Source organism: Prionailurus viverrinus, chromosome D2 (assembly GCF_022837055.1).
Source record: "Prionailurus viverrinus isolate Anna chromosome D2, UM_Priviv_1.0, whole genome shotgun sequence".
In the NCBI taxonomy this organism is placed as follows: Eukaryota; Metazoa; Chordata; class Mammalia; order Carnivora; family Felidae; genus Prionailurus; species Prionailurus viverrinus.
The window spans coordinates 73,486,434-73,499,918 of record NC_062571.1 but is presented as its reverse complement, the minus strand read 5'-3'; the positions used below and the strand labels follow the sequence as shown (position 1 = coordinate 73,499,918).

At 48.6% G+C, this 13,485-nt stretch overlaps 1 protein-coding gene across 4 annotated transcripts in view; it reads left to right on the top strand.

Annotated features, from left to right (window-relative positions):
- The window catches only part of GFRA1 (GDNF family receptor alpha 1), a 211,867-nt gene that overhangs the window by 144,464 nt on the left and 53,918 nt on the right, over positions 1 to 13,485 (top strand). For all 4 annotated transcript variants that reach the window (XM_047826290.1, XM_047826286.1, XM_047826289.1 and 1 more), the window contains one exon: positions 3,994 to 4,330. In XM_047826290.1, the coding sequence (XP_047682246.1) occupies positions 3,994 to 4,330 (337 nt within the window). The remainder of the gene's footprint in view (positions 1 to 3,993; positions 4,331 to 13,485) is intronic.

Sequence of the window (13,485 nt, the reverse complement as noted above, 5' to 3'; positions counted from 1 at the left end):
TTTATCTTATAACTGGAAGTTTGTAGCTTTTGACTACCTTCATTCAGTTCTCCTTCCCCTGCCTGTGCTAACTACAAAGCTGATCTTTTTTTTTTTTTTCTTCCATGAGTTTGGTTTTTTTGTGTTTTTGTTTTGTTTTGTTTTGTTTTGTTTGGGGGGGGATTGGTTTAGATTCCACATAAAAGTGAGATTGTACTATATTTGCCTTTCTCTGTCTGACTTATTTTACTTAACATCTATGTTGTTGCACATAGCAGGATTCCCTTTCTTATAGCTGAATATTATTCCATTGTGTGTATATATGCCATGATTTCTTTACCTATTCACCTGTTGATGGGCACTTAGGTTGTTTCCATGTCTTCCCTATTATAAATAATGTTGCAGGAGCGCCTCGGTGGCTCAGTCAGTTGAGCATGTGACTTCAGCTCAGGTCATGATCTCAAGGTCTGTGAGTTTGAGCCCCACGTCGGTCTCTGTGCTGACAGCTCAGAGCCTGGAGCCTGCTTCGGGTCCTATGTCTCCTCTCTCTGCACCTCCCCTGCTCACACTCTGTCTCTCTCTCTCTCTCTCTCTCTCTCAAAAATAAACATTAAAAAAAATGTTGCAGTGAAAATGGGGGTTTAGGTATCTCTTTGACAGTGATTTTATTTCCTTCAGATTTATGCCTAGAAGTGGAATTGCTGTATCATACCGTTCTGTTTTTAATTTTTCAAGAGAACTCCACACTGTCTTTCATAGTGGCTGTACCAATTTATAGTCCTAATACAATGCACAGGGTTCCCTTTTCTCCACATCCTCACCAGCATTTGTTTTTTCTTGCCTCTGTGTTAGCCATTTTAACAGGTGTGAGGAGATACTTCACTGTGGTTTTGATTTCCAGTTCCGTAATGATTAGTGATGTTGAGCACCTTTTCAAGTACCTCTTGGCCTTTGGAATGTATTTTTTGGCAAAATGTCTTTTTAGGTTCTTTGCTCGTTTCTAATGGAATTATTATTTTTTTGCTATTGGGCTGTAAGAGTTATTTATATATTTTGGACATTAACCCCTTATCAGACAAATGATCTGCAAATACTTCCTCCCGTTTCATAGGCTGCCTCTTCATTGTGTTAATGGTTTCCGTTGCTGTGCGGAAGCTTTTCAGTTTGATGTCCTACTTGTTTATTTTTATGTTGTTCCTTCTATCCTATCCAGAAATTCATTGCCAAGACCCCTGTCAAGGAGCTTTCTTCCAGGTCAATTTTTCTAAAACTTATGTATAATACAGGCTACTTTAAGAGAGGAATAAGTGGTCTGGACCTCATGTGTTGCGTTTTATTATTTTTATTATAATTTTATTTGACACTCAGGAAGAAAGAACTATAAACTTTAATTTTTTTAATTTTACACAACTATAAAAACAGCACACATGTTAAATACGAACAGAACTTTGAAAACAATGAAATGCTAAGTTAATAACATTAATTTGATGTAAGGGGTACTAGTTTTGTGGAAACTAAATTGGTTCTTACAATTGGAATATAGTTCTCTGTTTCAGCATGACTGCTTTGGAGGATAGCAGGCCTGGGTTCCTAGGTGTCATGTGATGACTTAATTGTTCTGCCATTTTCTTCCACTTGAACTTACATGAACCGTTTGTTCATATATCACTGGCTACGTCATTTCAGTATTAAGTACACCTCTGTGCCTCTGTTCTTTTTAGCTAGAGATCACAAAGCACCATTCAATACCAAGGCAAGTGGAAATGCAGGTGGTAAAATTAGGTACCAATTTCTAGCCTTAAGGGCCTAATCCAGAATACCCAGAATTTGGTCATATCAGTTTATTTTAGATTATCACTAAGAATGCGTCATTTAGAAATCTCCTGTGCAACTCTAGACCTTCGAGAATATGAATCACTGTTGCTGATGGGCCCAACAGCATGACATTAAAAGTCTGAAAAGCGGAAAAGGCTGGAAGTGTTACCGAGGCCTGTAGGCCCTGGTGATCCTGTCAGAGCACATGGTGAATATTTCATTTCTTGAGTCCTGAGGAGTTAGCGTGTGAAAACAGGGGAGCCAGAGGGAAGCTGGTCTGGGAAGGTCAGGATGCAGAAAATGTACCAGGTGCGCTTGCTAAACCAGGGATGTCTGTGCAGCCGCTGGCTTCTTGTGCTGCTCGCCCGACATGGGCTGGATGTCTTGTTTATTGCCTTTCCCATTAAATTTTTGGATTCAGGTGTCGTAGCAGAGACGTGAACCTGAGGCATAATAGGGTTCTGCCTGGTGGTGCCACGGTATCATTTTGTGATTTCGGACTTTTGCGTCCAGGGTTTTCTTAAAGCAAGACCCATCGTCAGTGAAACAGGAAGTGTTTTTCTTTCCCTGAAATGTTAGACTTGCCTTGTGTGCCGTGTCCCGGTTTACATTTAAAAAAAAAAAAAACATCGTAGTGAGAACGTTTACCATGAGATTTACCCTCTTAACGCACTGCCCCTCGTAACTGTGTAATGCAGCACTGTCAACTGTAGGCATGAGGCCGCCCTGCGGATTTTTAGAACTTACTCATGTCTAAGACTTGATGCCCCTTGAGTAACAACTCCCGTTTCCCCCTCCTCCAGCCCCTGGCCACTACTCTCTGCTTCTCTGAGCCTGAGTGTTTTCGACACCTTGTAAGTGGAATCATGCAACGGTTGTCCTGCTGTGACTGGCTTATTTCACTTAGGATAATGTCCTCAGGGTTCATCCCTGTTGCCACCTAAGGCAGGATTTCCTTCTTTGTGTAAGGTTGAACAACATTCCGTGTGCCCTTTGGACGTGTACTAAATGCACCACTCTGTCTTTCAGACCCACCCAACCCAACGGACCCTTTCTCCCCTCTTGTCAGTTCTCTAGCCTCTTGTAATTTCCCAAATGCCTTCATGGCTCCCATCAACTGGGGCACAAAGAGAGTGAAGGGGGAACCCAAGCAGGGGCTGAATAAGGCCTGAGCAGGAACTTGCTGGAGGAGGGGCAGGGGGCAGGGCTCCCACAACCAGCTTCATTTCCTTTGTCTACTCATCTTTTGACTTTGTCCGTTGGGCCTGGCCCTGCCAGTCCACCTGGCTACTGCAGTGGGCCTGGCCTCCCCCGTGCTCTCTGTCCAGGCCGCACCGTGGGCAGCTTGGCAGTGGACAGCTCTGTTTTCTCTGAGCATGAGCAGAAAGGGTTTGGGCAGAAGGCAACGTATGTTTTGTGAGATTCCTAAAGCCTATGTTTGTAAGCCCATTGAAATTCCATCCAGAATACTAGCTGAATTTTTCTAATCTGCAGCCTCAAGACCCGTAGATCCCACATTTTGTGTGTGGCAAGTTAAGTGGTAATTGAGGTTTGCAAATGTTCACGTAATTTGTTCTGGTTTTCTTCCAATGGCCTGTGAGCTAGAACTTAAATACAACCTTGTCGTAGCCGCTTCTTCCTGTTTAGGGAGCTGGCATAATATTTTGTCTTCTAGGCTCAAATAACCATGTAATTACTCTGTAATCATATAGTAATTAGCATGTACTATATGCATTTATTACATAATTATATTCCTGGAGGAATTGCATGGCAATTATACTTACATTCAGCATATCATTTTATATACTGCATAATGAACAAGTATATAATTTGTTGCTTTTTTCTTTTCTCCTAATTTCAGTTTACCGACCAGGAGCTGGAAACTTATTCTCCTGTTGCCTTGTTTACACGTAGTCAGGCAGGTGCCTAAGCAACCTTCCCTCGTTTGGCCTCGCTCCGTACCGCCTAATTATGCATCTGAGGGAGCACTAGGGACTTGTGGGCTGCCCTGGGTCCCCAGCCTTTGCACACCTTCTATTTTCTCCTTGTCGTGAACTCATTACCTATTCGCTTCAAAACACAGAGTTGATCAGAGCTCGCCGCAGCGCCAGGGAAGAGGCCGGATCTCGGTGAAGACAGGCAGTGTGCGTGGCCAGGCGCCCGGCACTGCGATCACACCTGCCTTTCTCTCCTTTGCAGTGGAGCACGTTCCCAAAGGGAACAACTGTCTGGACGCCGCCAAGGCCTGTAACCTCGACGACACCTGTAAGAAGTACAGGTCCGCGTACATCACCCCGTGCACCACCAGCATGTCCAACGAGGTCTGCAACCGGCGCAAGTGCCACAAGGCCCTGCGGCAGTTCTTCGACAAGGTTCCGGCCAAGCACAGCTACGGAATGCTCTTCTGCTCCTGCCGGGACATCGCGTGCACGGAGCGGAGGCGGCAGACCATCGTGCCCGTGTGCTCCTACGAGGAGAGGGAGAAACCCAACTGCCTGACTTTGCAGGACTCGTGCAAGACGAATTACATCTGCAGGTAAGCGGGCTCCGGCAGCCGGGTGATTAACGAGCCGGCGAGGAGAACCTTTGTGGCGGCTTCAGTGGCCAAGCTCCTGTTTTCTGAGTTTCAGAAACGGGAGGGGGGATGGGTGAGGCTGAGGGGAGGGCAGGCGGTGGACCGGATTGGCCAGAAACTGACCTCTGCGTTGACACAGGGTTTTTCAGAAGCTGGTCAGGAAGGTTCCTCTCGTTAACCTGGGGAAAGCTTTGAGAGGTGCTTAGTAAGCACAGAGGGTCACCTGAGGCCAGGTGACTTAAAGGCTTGTGCTGGCTCAGCAATATCTGAGCTGCTTCCAAGGATCTTAATGGGTTAATTGGGTCGGGGGAGGGGTGGGCTGCAGATATGGAGGCTCTTGACTGTCAAGGTCTGAAATCTGGGAGAGACCAGTGAGAGGCACTGTGTCCAGCCCTGAAGAGAACTTCCAGAATGCCTGGGTCTGTTCTGGGCCGTTGCGTCATCCCTGCGGCTAAGAAAAGCGGGCACCCTCTTGTTCGGTCATGCTTCTGGATCTCAACCCACATCAGAACCCTCTGCTAAGCCCTGCCTTGTTGCTGAAAACAGTACCTTCCTTTTCCTTTTTGGCCACATTGTTCATTTATTTTAATGTCTGAAGGAATCCACGAACACATTCTCCGTGTTAAAAAAAAATAACAAGGAATAAAGAATTAGGTAGCTGCCCCCTCCCCTCTGCTCCCACTTGCCCTCAGCTGCCACTGTCAACAATTTGATGTGTGTCCTTCTAGAACTTAGGGTTGCATTCAGTTGCTGATGGATGCAGGCAGATTTTGATAAGCAGAGACCTGAGTCTTTGCAGCCTGAGGCGATGATAGTGTTGCGTTCAGACGTGCAGGCTGGATCCCGGACTGGAGGTGCGGACGGGGCGTCATTTTGATGACAGGTGCACTGTATCCCCAGGGTAGAGCCAGGAGTCTCCAAACACCATCTCTGACAAAATCCTGTGCACTCAGCAAATGTTCACAGGTGGGCAAGGAGATGAGAGTGTGACTGTGTACTTGTTTTCTTATAGGCTCCCCATTTCTAAAGAGCAGAGAGCAACGGTGGAGGGGGGGGGATGTCATATTTTGAAGATACTGGTGAGCTGAGTTTCTGGCCAGTTTTATTCTGATAGAATGACAGCCCATTCTTCGCTTAAACTAGTTCCAATAGTGACCAAAGACCATTAAAAATCCTCATTATCTGCAGGATTCCTCCCATGCTGAAGGTTTTTCTGGAAGTAATGTCCTTCCCCATGTTGTTGTTATTGTTGGGAGCAGGTGATTTGCCGTGTGGGGAAGAATGTAGATGACCCTTTGTGCCCTGGGATGAGCCAGGTGCTCCCACAGTGCACTTCTCCAAGGACTCTCTCACTCTGAGGCCTCAGCTCCCCTGAGATTTTTTTTTAAAATTTTTTTAAGGTTTATTTATTTTTGAGACAGAGAGAGACAGAGCATGAACGGGGGAGGGGCAGAGAGAGAGGGAGACACAGAATCGGAAACAGGCTCCAGGCTCTGAGCCATCAGCCCAGAGCCCGACGCGGGGCTCGAATTCACGGACCTCGAGATCATAACCTGAGCTGAAGTCAGCCGCTTAACCGACTGAGCCACCCAGGCGCCCCTCCCCTGAGATTTCCTTAGCTATCGGCTAGAAGCGGGGACACAGCTTGCTAGAAGGACACAGAGCCTGTGTCCAGCCATAACCTGGGGAAGCTGGTCAGCCAGGGAGTAGAAGACCTCCCTGCGGGAGATGATGAATGTAGCTGAGGAGCAAGGCACAGGGAAGAAGCTGTAAGAGCTTCTTCACAGGGAGAGAGCAGAGATTCATTTTTTTTAAGTTTATTTATTTTGAGAGAGAGAGAGAAAGAGGGATGTGAGTGGGGGAGAGTCAGATCGAGAGAGAGAAAAAGCAGGCATGTCAGCATGGAGCCTGACGCGGGACTCGAACCCAGAACTGTGAGATCATGACCTGAGCTGAAACCAAGAGTTGGACTCTTAACCGACTGAGCCACCCAGGCGCCCCGGGAGCAGAGATTCTGAACTGCCCTCCTGCGAAGACTCCCGGATCTGAAACTCAAGTTCCTGTGCCCCCTTTAGTCTTCAAACAGAAGAGATCCCTCTTCTGGGTGCAGGACTTGGCTGAAAGCCAGCCAGCTACAGCTCCTCCCTGTCTCTACGGTAGATGTTACTGGTGTTCTCTGATGGGTCCAAGCCAGGTGGCCTCAAGACAGGAAGCTGTATGGGGAGGGCGCGGAGCTGTGGGCGAGCCCAGCGAGCCGTGGGCGGGAGGTGGGAGAGGCGGGTGATGATGGAGACTTCCCTTATCATTGTGAGGTTTCTCTTGCAAGCTCCGCAGGAGATCTCTCCGCAGCCTCCTCCTGCACAGGCTGAGAGCCCATCCTGAGCCCATTGCCTGGCCTGCTCTTCTCGATGTAGAGAATCCTTGGAGAGCTGGAGTGAATTACCCAAGTGGGATTGCTTTTCTGCTGAGCTGTAGTGAGAAATAGCTGGAAATTTGGGAACTTGGGGCGTTCTGGGGGAGATGGCAGAAGGAACGTGCAGAGAGCAGGGGGCTCAGACTGATCTACTGAGAAAGTTCCAGGAATTATTTGTGTTTTGAGGCAACCTCAGCAGCAGAGAGTGGCCTCAGCGGAACGGGGCAGAAATGTAGGGGGGGGAACAGCGGGGACAGTCCTGCCTAATAACTGACGGTGCCCGGTCACACCAAGGTGGGGGGTGCAGTGACCGCGGCTGCCGTGCAGTGGGGTGGTGGCCTGAATAACTGGAAGGCTGTTTGGAAATCCAGATGCCGGATGACACAGGGGCCCTACCAAGTGAAATTTGTCTCAGTGGGAACTGATGGGCTTTGTAGCCTGTCTTGAGTCTTCCCTGGGAAGGTGAATCAGCAACTTCCCTGGTGGTACCATCGCTAAGTTATTTAGCCTATAATTTCTTTCCAGAGCCTCGACTTCTTACTGAGGATTACCTCCTCCCTGTCAGATGTGGTAAATGTAATTTAAGCTGCTGGGGAGACTAGGGGTGTTTTATTTCATCAGATTTTATTAATCTTGTCTTTAATTTATGCCTTCTTTCGGTCTCTCCTCCGTCCATCCCGATGAAGCCCTTGTAGTTACTACTGCCCAGAGCAGCAGCTGGTACTCCCGGCATCTGGGGCTGCCTCAGGGTTTCGCGTTACAGGTACCCTGACCCTTACCCACTCAGAGAGAGGGAGGCACCGCGGATAGGATGACTTGAGACCTCCTTGAAGTATTCCCAAAGGAAAGGGACAGCGAGAGGAGACATTGCTTCCTAAAAACAGTTTTCTTTGAAAGCTCACACTTTTCAAATGCTCCGTTTGCATCTCTACATCGGCAGCTGTCAGAGCTGCTCCGGATCATTAAGACTCCCCTGCACTTAATAGTTTCCAACTCGAGGCACACGGGCTCCTTCTGCCCGGGTCCAGCGGTGCCTCTGCACAAAACCTGTCTCTCTCCTGCCCTGTGCCTTCAAACAGACGAGTTGCAACTTGAGCCTTCCCTTTTGACTCTTTTCTTTTTTTTTCCTTTCCCTTTTAGAGAAGCTGACCGGTTCCTTTCCTCTTGGGGTGGTTGGGGCCTCCAAGCTTGTCTGCAGAGGTATTATGAGGAGGGCGTGATGAAAGTTAAAAGGCTCACCTTCTTCCCCTGAAGCACACTGCCTCCCTTGCCAGTGGACCCTCTGATTCCTTTCCTTGGTACCTGGAAAGCCAGGAAAAGAGGGAGCTTAAGGCTACTGAGCAGCTCACCGCCTGTGGCTCTCCGTGCTGCCTCATGGTGTTGCTGTTGAGAACGACCTGGAGGAGGCTGGGTGGTTTGGTGGCTGTGCCCTTCTTGGGCCATTCTGCACAAGCCATAAAGGTGCTGCATCCTGGGGCACCAGGGGAACTCTGTTCCTACTCAGTATATAACCAGTTTCCCAAAGCATTGACATTGTGCCCTGGGGGTGGGGCCCTAACAGGTTCCAGCCGGAGCCAGCCCACCGAGTTAAACACGGTGTATCTGAGACTTTTCGCTTTACCGGAAGTACGTTTGGAAGTGAATGTTGCATTCCTTCTTTCCTCCCTTCCTCCCTTCCTCCCTCCCTTCCTCCCTCTCTTCCTGCCTCCCTTTCTCCTTTCCTCCTTGGCTGCGAGATCTAGTACCGTTGTCTGTAGGCACAGTGTGCTATAGCAGATCTCTAAAACTCATTCATCTCGTGTAACTGAAATTTATACATACTGATTAGCAGCGCCCTGCTTCCCCCACCCCCCATCTCTCAGCACCCGTAATTCTGTTCTTTGCTTCCATGAGTTTGATGATTTTAGATACCTCATATAAGAGATATCATGCAGTATGTGTCCTTCTGTGACTGGCTTATTTCGCTTAGCATAAATTCCTCCAGGTTCATCTATGTTGTCATGCATTGTGGAAGTTCCTTCTTTTTAAGGTGAAATAGTGGTTGGTCAAGGATATCTCATTCCTTCTAGAAAGATTCTGATAATGCTGAAGCTCAGAAGAGAGGGTATCAGGGCCTCTGAGCCCTCTGATCCCAAGGATTTCTTGGGGCCCGGCAGGAGATCTGTTCACTCCCCTGGCACCCTGGCTCTGTGCCCCCATAGTTTCCAGGAGTGGTGGCTTTGATCAAGTCACCAGGTATATGGTTCTGTCTTTCCCCAGGGACTGAGGATTCTATAATTGTGTCCTGGAGGCCTGGTTTTTGTTTTGTTTGTTTTTAGCAGAACCAGGAAGGCCTCTCAGGTACAGTTCCAGAGGAACAGCATATGTAATTTTCAAAATACTGCCCTAGCCAGCACCACTTTTTCACCCTGGGGCTGACTGTGTTATACTTCGAGGAGATGTGTTGTTGTTAATCTATTAACTGGACAACCGGAGAACACATCACAAAACCACGCAGCAGATTTCTGCTCCAGTAACTTACTTGGGCTGACAGTGTTAGTGCACCTTTAAAAGGTGAGGAGTGTTTCATTTGCCTGGAATCAGATCTCCTTCCCACCACGCACTGTGGTTCTCAGAAATCAAGGACATCCTCCACTGCTTCGGCTGCATTCCCGAGTTGAAAACTGGATTCTGTATTACTGTATCTGGGCTTGTCTTGACATGCGGCGAGTACAGGAGAAAATGGCTCAAAGGATAATTAATGCCTAAAACTAGATGGGTAGATTAATTTGGTACTTAATTTTATTTTACGCTGATTCATTCACAAATGGAAATCAGCAATTAGACAATGCAAACTTTTGAACCATGGAAAGAAAGGTTCGGGAATATGAGAAAATACAAGTAAAACATTTTCCAGTTCATTTGAGCAGTTTTTACTTCAAATGATTACATGGGTGTCTTTAGCAATGCATTCGGAGTGCCGAACGGCTAGGTTTTTAATGTGCACCCCCCCCCCCCCCCCGCCTGCTCGAGTAGCCTGCCGCCCAGCCTGTGTGCTGGGAGCCCCCTGGACCCTTGAGGGGGAGCTCCTGTGTGCAGGCGGCAGATTGATCAGGATCCTGAGAAGAGCAAGGATGTCCTCCAAAATCCGCTGCCACATTCTTTGACCCCAGCTTCCTGTTGGGTCTTCCAGGCCCCCACCCCCAGCCTGTGCACTGAGGAAGCCAGTGGCCGTTCAGCACCAGCTAAGCCTTATCCAGGCCTCACCATCGTCTGGGCTCACAGGGGCAACCCGAGCTGTGAATCAGGCGAGAGCCTGCTACAACTTGCTCTATCTTGTCACCTCGTATCTCTTTCCTTATCTCTCTTTTGGCAGAGGCCGGTGTGGAGCCATTTGTCTGCCACTGCTGGAGCCTGTCGCTAAAAAATGCCTGTCTAGATTTACATCCCATTCTCTGTCTCTCCAGCCAGCCCCTTCCCTGTGCCTGCCCAAAGCTCGGAGTCCCTGCTTCAGTTCCTTTGCTCCTTCCTTCACCTGCCCACGTCCTCACCGGACTCACTTTTGCCATTCTTGGCCCCGAGACAGAAAGAATCACAGACTCCTTTCTTTATATTTGCACATTCTGTCAGTTATTAGATACGTGTGGACACATGGAGTCTTGGCATCAGAACCATCTTTTACCATCTTTGAATTCGTGAAAGTGAGTAGAAGAGGGATGGAATGCAGTCTGCCCAGGAAGCCCAAAGAAAGAGCCCCCTGTTTCTTTGGGGAAGGAGGTGTCATCGCGGAGGGTCTCAGGAGCCAAGGGCATCATGGGAGAGAAGCAGGGAAAGTCAAGCAGAAGGAAGGCCCTGGGTTTGGGGATGATACAGTGGTAGAGGTGGGAGGTATGGGCCTGGAGACTCTCCTGGAGGGACAAAAATCAGTGTCATATAAAGGCAAGGGGTTGGGAACCTCCAGTGCCATGTTGAAGTATTGACTTTGTCCATCGAAGCTTTATGAGGGGAGAGAAACATGGGCAGCTGAGCCTCAAAGGGCTTCTGGGTTGTAGGGTGGAGGAGAATCAGCTTGGGAAGAGTCCAGGGAGCAGGTGGGAGATTCTTGTGGTGGACTGGAGGAGAGGTGACCAGGAGAACAGAATGATAGTTGGAAAACTTGAGGCACCATGGAAAGGAGGACTCGAGGATTTGCTGAGCACCTGGCATAGACAGAGGCTAATGTGGGTCTCTGCAACCTGGTGGCCTGGCAGATGATGGTGTTAGTAGCCAGGATGGGGAACAGAAGAAGGAGGGATGGACTTGTCTCTTGGGTTAGAGGTAGGGGAAGAGGACCATGAATGGTTTGGGCCATGCTGTGTTTGACACTTTCATGACTCTTTCGGTCCATGAGAGAAACCTAACTTAAGCTTCTAGGGCATTAACTCATAGGACTGGGAAGGCAGGGTCATTGAACACGACCAGAACGGAGGGCACCGTGTCACTAGCACTGCACTGTTACCTCGCTGCTCCTTCGGCCTGCATTTTTCTCCTGTCCTGTTTCTCCACGAGTGCTGCCACCCACAAGTCCATGCACATATCCTATAATCTCATAAATACAGACAGATGCTTCCCCACTGCAACCTGTTAGAAAAATTCCATATAAGGACTTTGATTGGCCTTGGTTGTGGCATGTGCCCATCCCTGGCCCAGCCGCTGAGGTGAGAGGGGATGTATACTTTGACCCACTGGAAGCCACGGTCAGCAGAGTCTACTACTAGAGGCAGGGAAGGAGTGGCTAAGCTCAGAAGAAACCAGATGGGGTCTGCAGTGCACAAGGATGTCTGTGTTCTGCATGGAGATGAAAGGTTCCTACAGCCAGGCACTTAGAGGTAAAGGCACAGTCCTTTCAGTGGCCCCAAAGTCCCACAGGAACTGTCCCTTTGCCCTTGTCTTTCTGGCCTCTTCTCCAGCCATCCTGTCTTGAATGTCTCTGCTTCCTCGAATGCACCAGGCAGGTCCCGCCCCTAGACCTTTGTTCTAGCTGTTCCCTCTGCTATAACCACTCTTTCTCCAGATGCTCCCAAACTCCCACACCTCCCACTCTCCTTAAATCTCATTTTAATGAGGCTCACACCACCTCCTATTTAATGCTGTGTGTCCCCTGCACGTTCCCAACCTTATTTTGCTCTCCTTTTTCAAAGCACTGATCACCTTCTAACACATCATGCAGTTTACTTATTTGTTTTGATTATTGTTTTCCTCTTCACTGGGATATAAGTTCCACAGTTAGGATAGATCTGTGATACATCCTAAGTGCCCAAAACTGGGCCCAGGAAAATACCCTGTTCTTACTAAATGTTTGCTGGATAGGTAAATGAATGGATACATTTAAAACATGAATGGGTCTCAGACAAGGGGCTAGGAGTAGATTTTAGAATGACCAACACAGAGGTTGTTGAAGATACATCATAGGATTTATTTCCCAGGGAAAGGTGGTGAAAAGAGAAATAGACCAAAGACTGAACCTTATGAACACCAGGTTTATGGTAAACATGTCTAAAGAGACGTTATAGAGATTAGAAGTTAGAGAGTTGGAAGACCAAGAAAAGTCCTCTGCAAATCTGAGGGAAAACAGAATTTTAGGAAGAAAAGTGTGGTGAGCATGGGTGTCAGTCACTTGGAGGCAAAAGGAGTAGAACTCAGAGTAACACTGGTTTGAACACAGGAAATCTGTCCATCCACCCAACCACTGTTTGTCCATCCATCCATCCATCCATCCATCCATCCACCCACCCACCTATCTGTCCATCCATCCATCCACCCACCCACCTATCTGTCCATCCATCCATGCATCTACCCACCTGTCTCTCTATCAATCCACCTGTCTATCCATCCATCCACCCACCTGTCTGACCATCCATCCATCCATCCATCCATGCACTTGCCCATCCATCCACCCACTCTCTGCCCATTTATCCGTTCATCCATCCATGCATCCACCCACCCATCTGTGCCTCCATGCATCCACCCACCCATCTGTCCATCCATCCATCCATCCATCCATCCATCCATCCAACTGGCTAGCAGTTATTGTGCCGGGAGTGAAAACCCAGCTTCTCACCTATAGTGCAGCAAGGAAGGCAGGCACACATCCAGTCATTACAGGCTGGCGTGGTAGTCTGTGGCCAGGAAGATAGAAAGTGCTACGGGAGAACAGAGTGAGAACAAAGGTGAGAACAGCTCACTCAGAGTGGTGGGTCAGTACAGCTTCCTAGAGGAGCTGCCATCTGGGCTGGAAGGATGTGCAGCCTGGGAGAGAGAAGCGTGGCACTGATGGGACAGGGGCCCAGGCCTGTGGGTGTGAGGAAGGTGCAATGTAAGCGACAACCCAGTCACCGCGCTTTGATGATAAGCAGCACTGAGAACGCTGCGTAAGTGTGGTCTCTAATCTGCCCAGCTGCCTTGCGGGGGGACAGCCCATGGGGCAATGAGCCCAGGGATGGCCCAGCTCCTGCATGGAGGAGGTGGGGGTCAACCGGGTCTTGCTAACTCGAAAACCTGGTTTCTGTCATTTTTTTCCCAAATGATTGTCTTTCGTGACAAGAATACAATGTTCTCACACTGTTCAGCCTTACTGCCTTTAGTTCCAGACAAGCAGAATGATAATTCCGGCCAGCCTCTGAATCTAGACACTCTTCATGGCTCAGTAACTGAGACAGCACCAATTTTAAAGACAGTTTTAGCA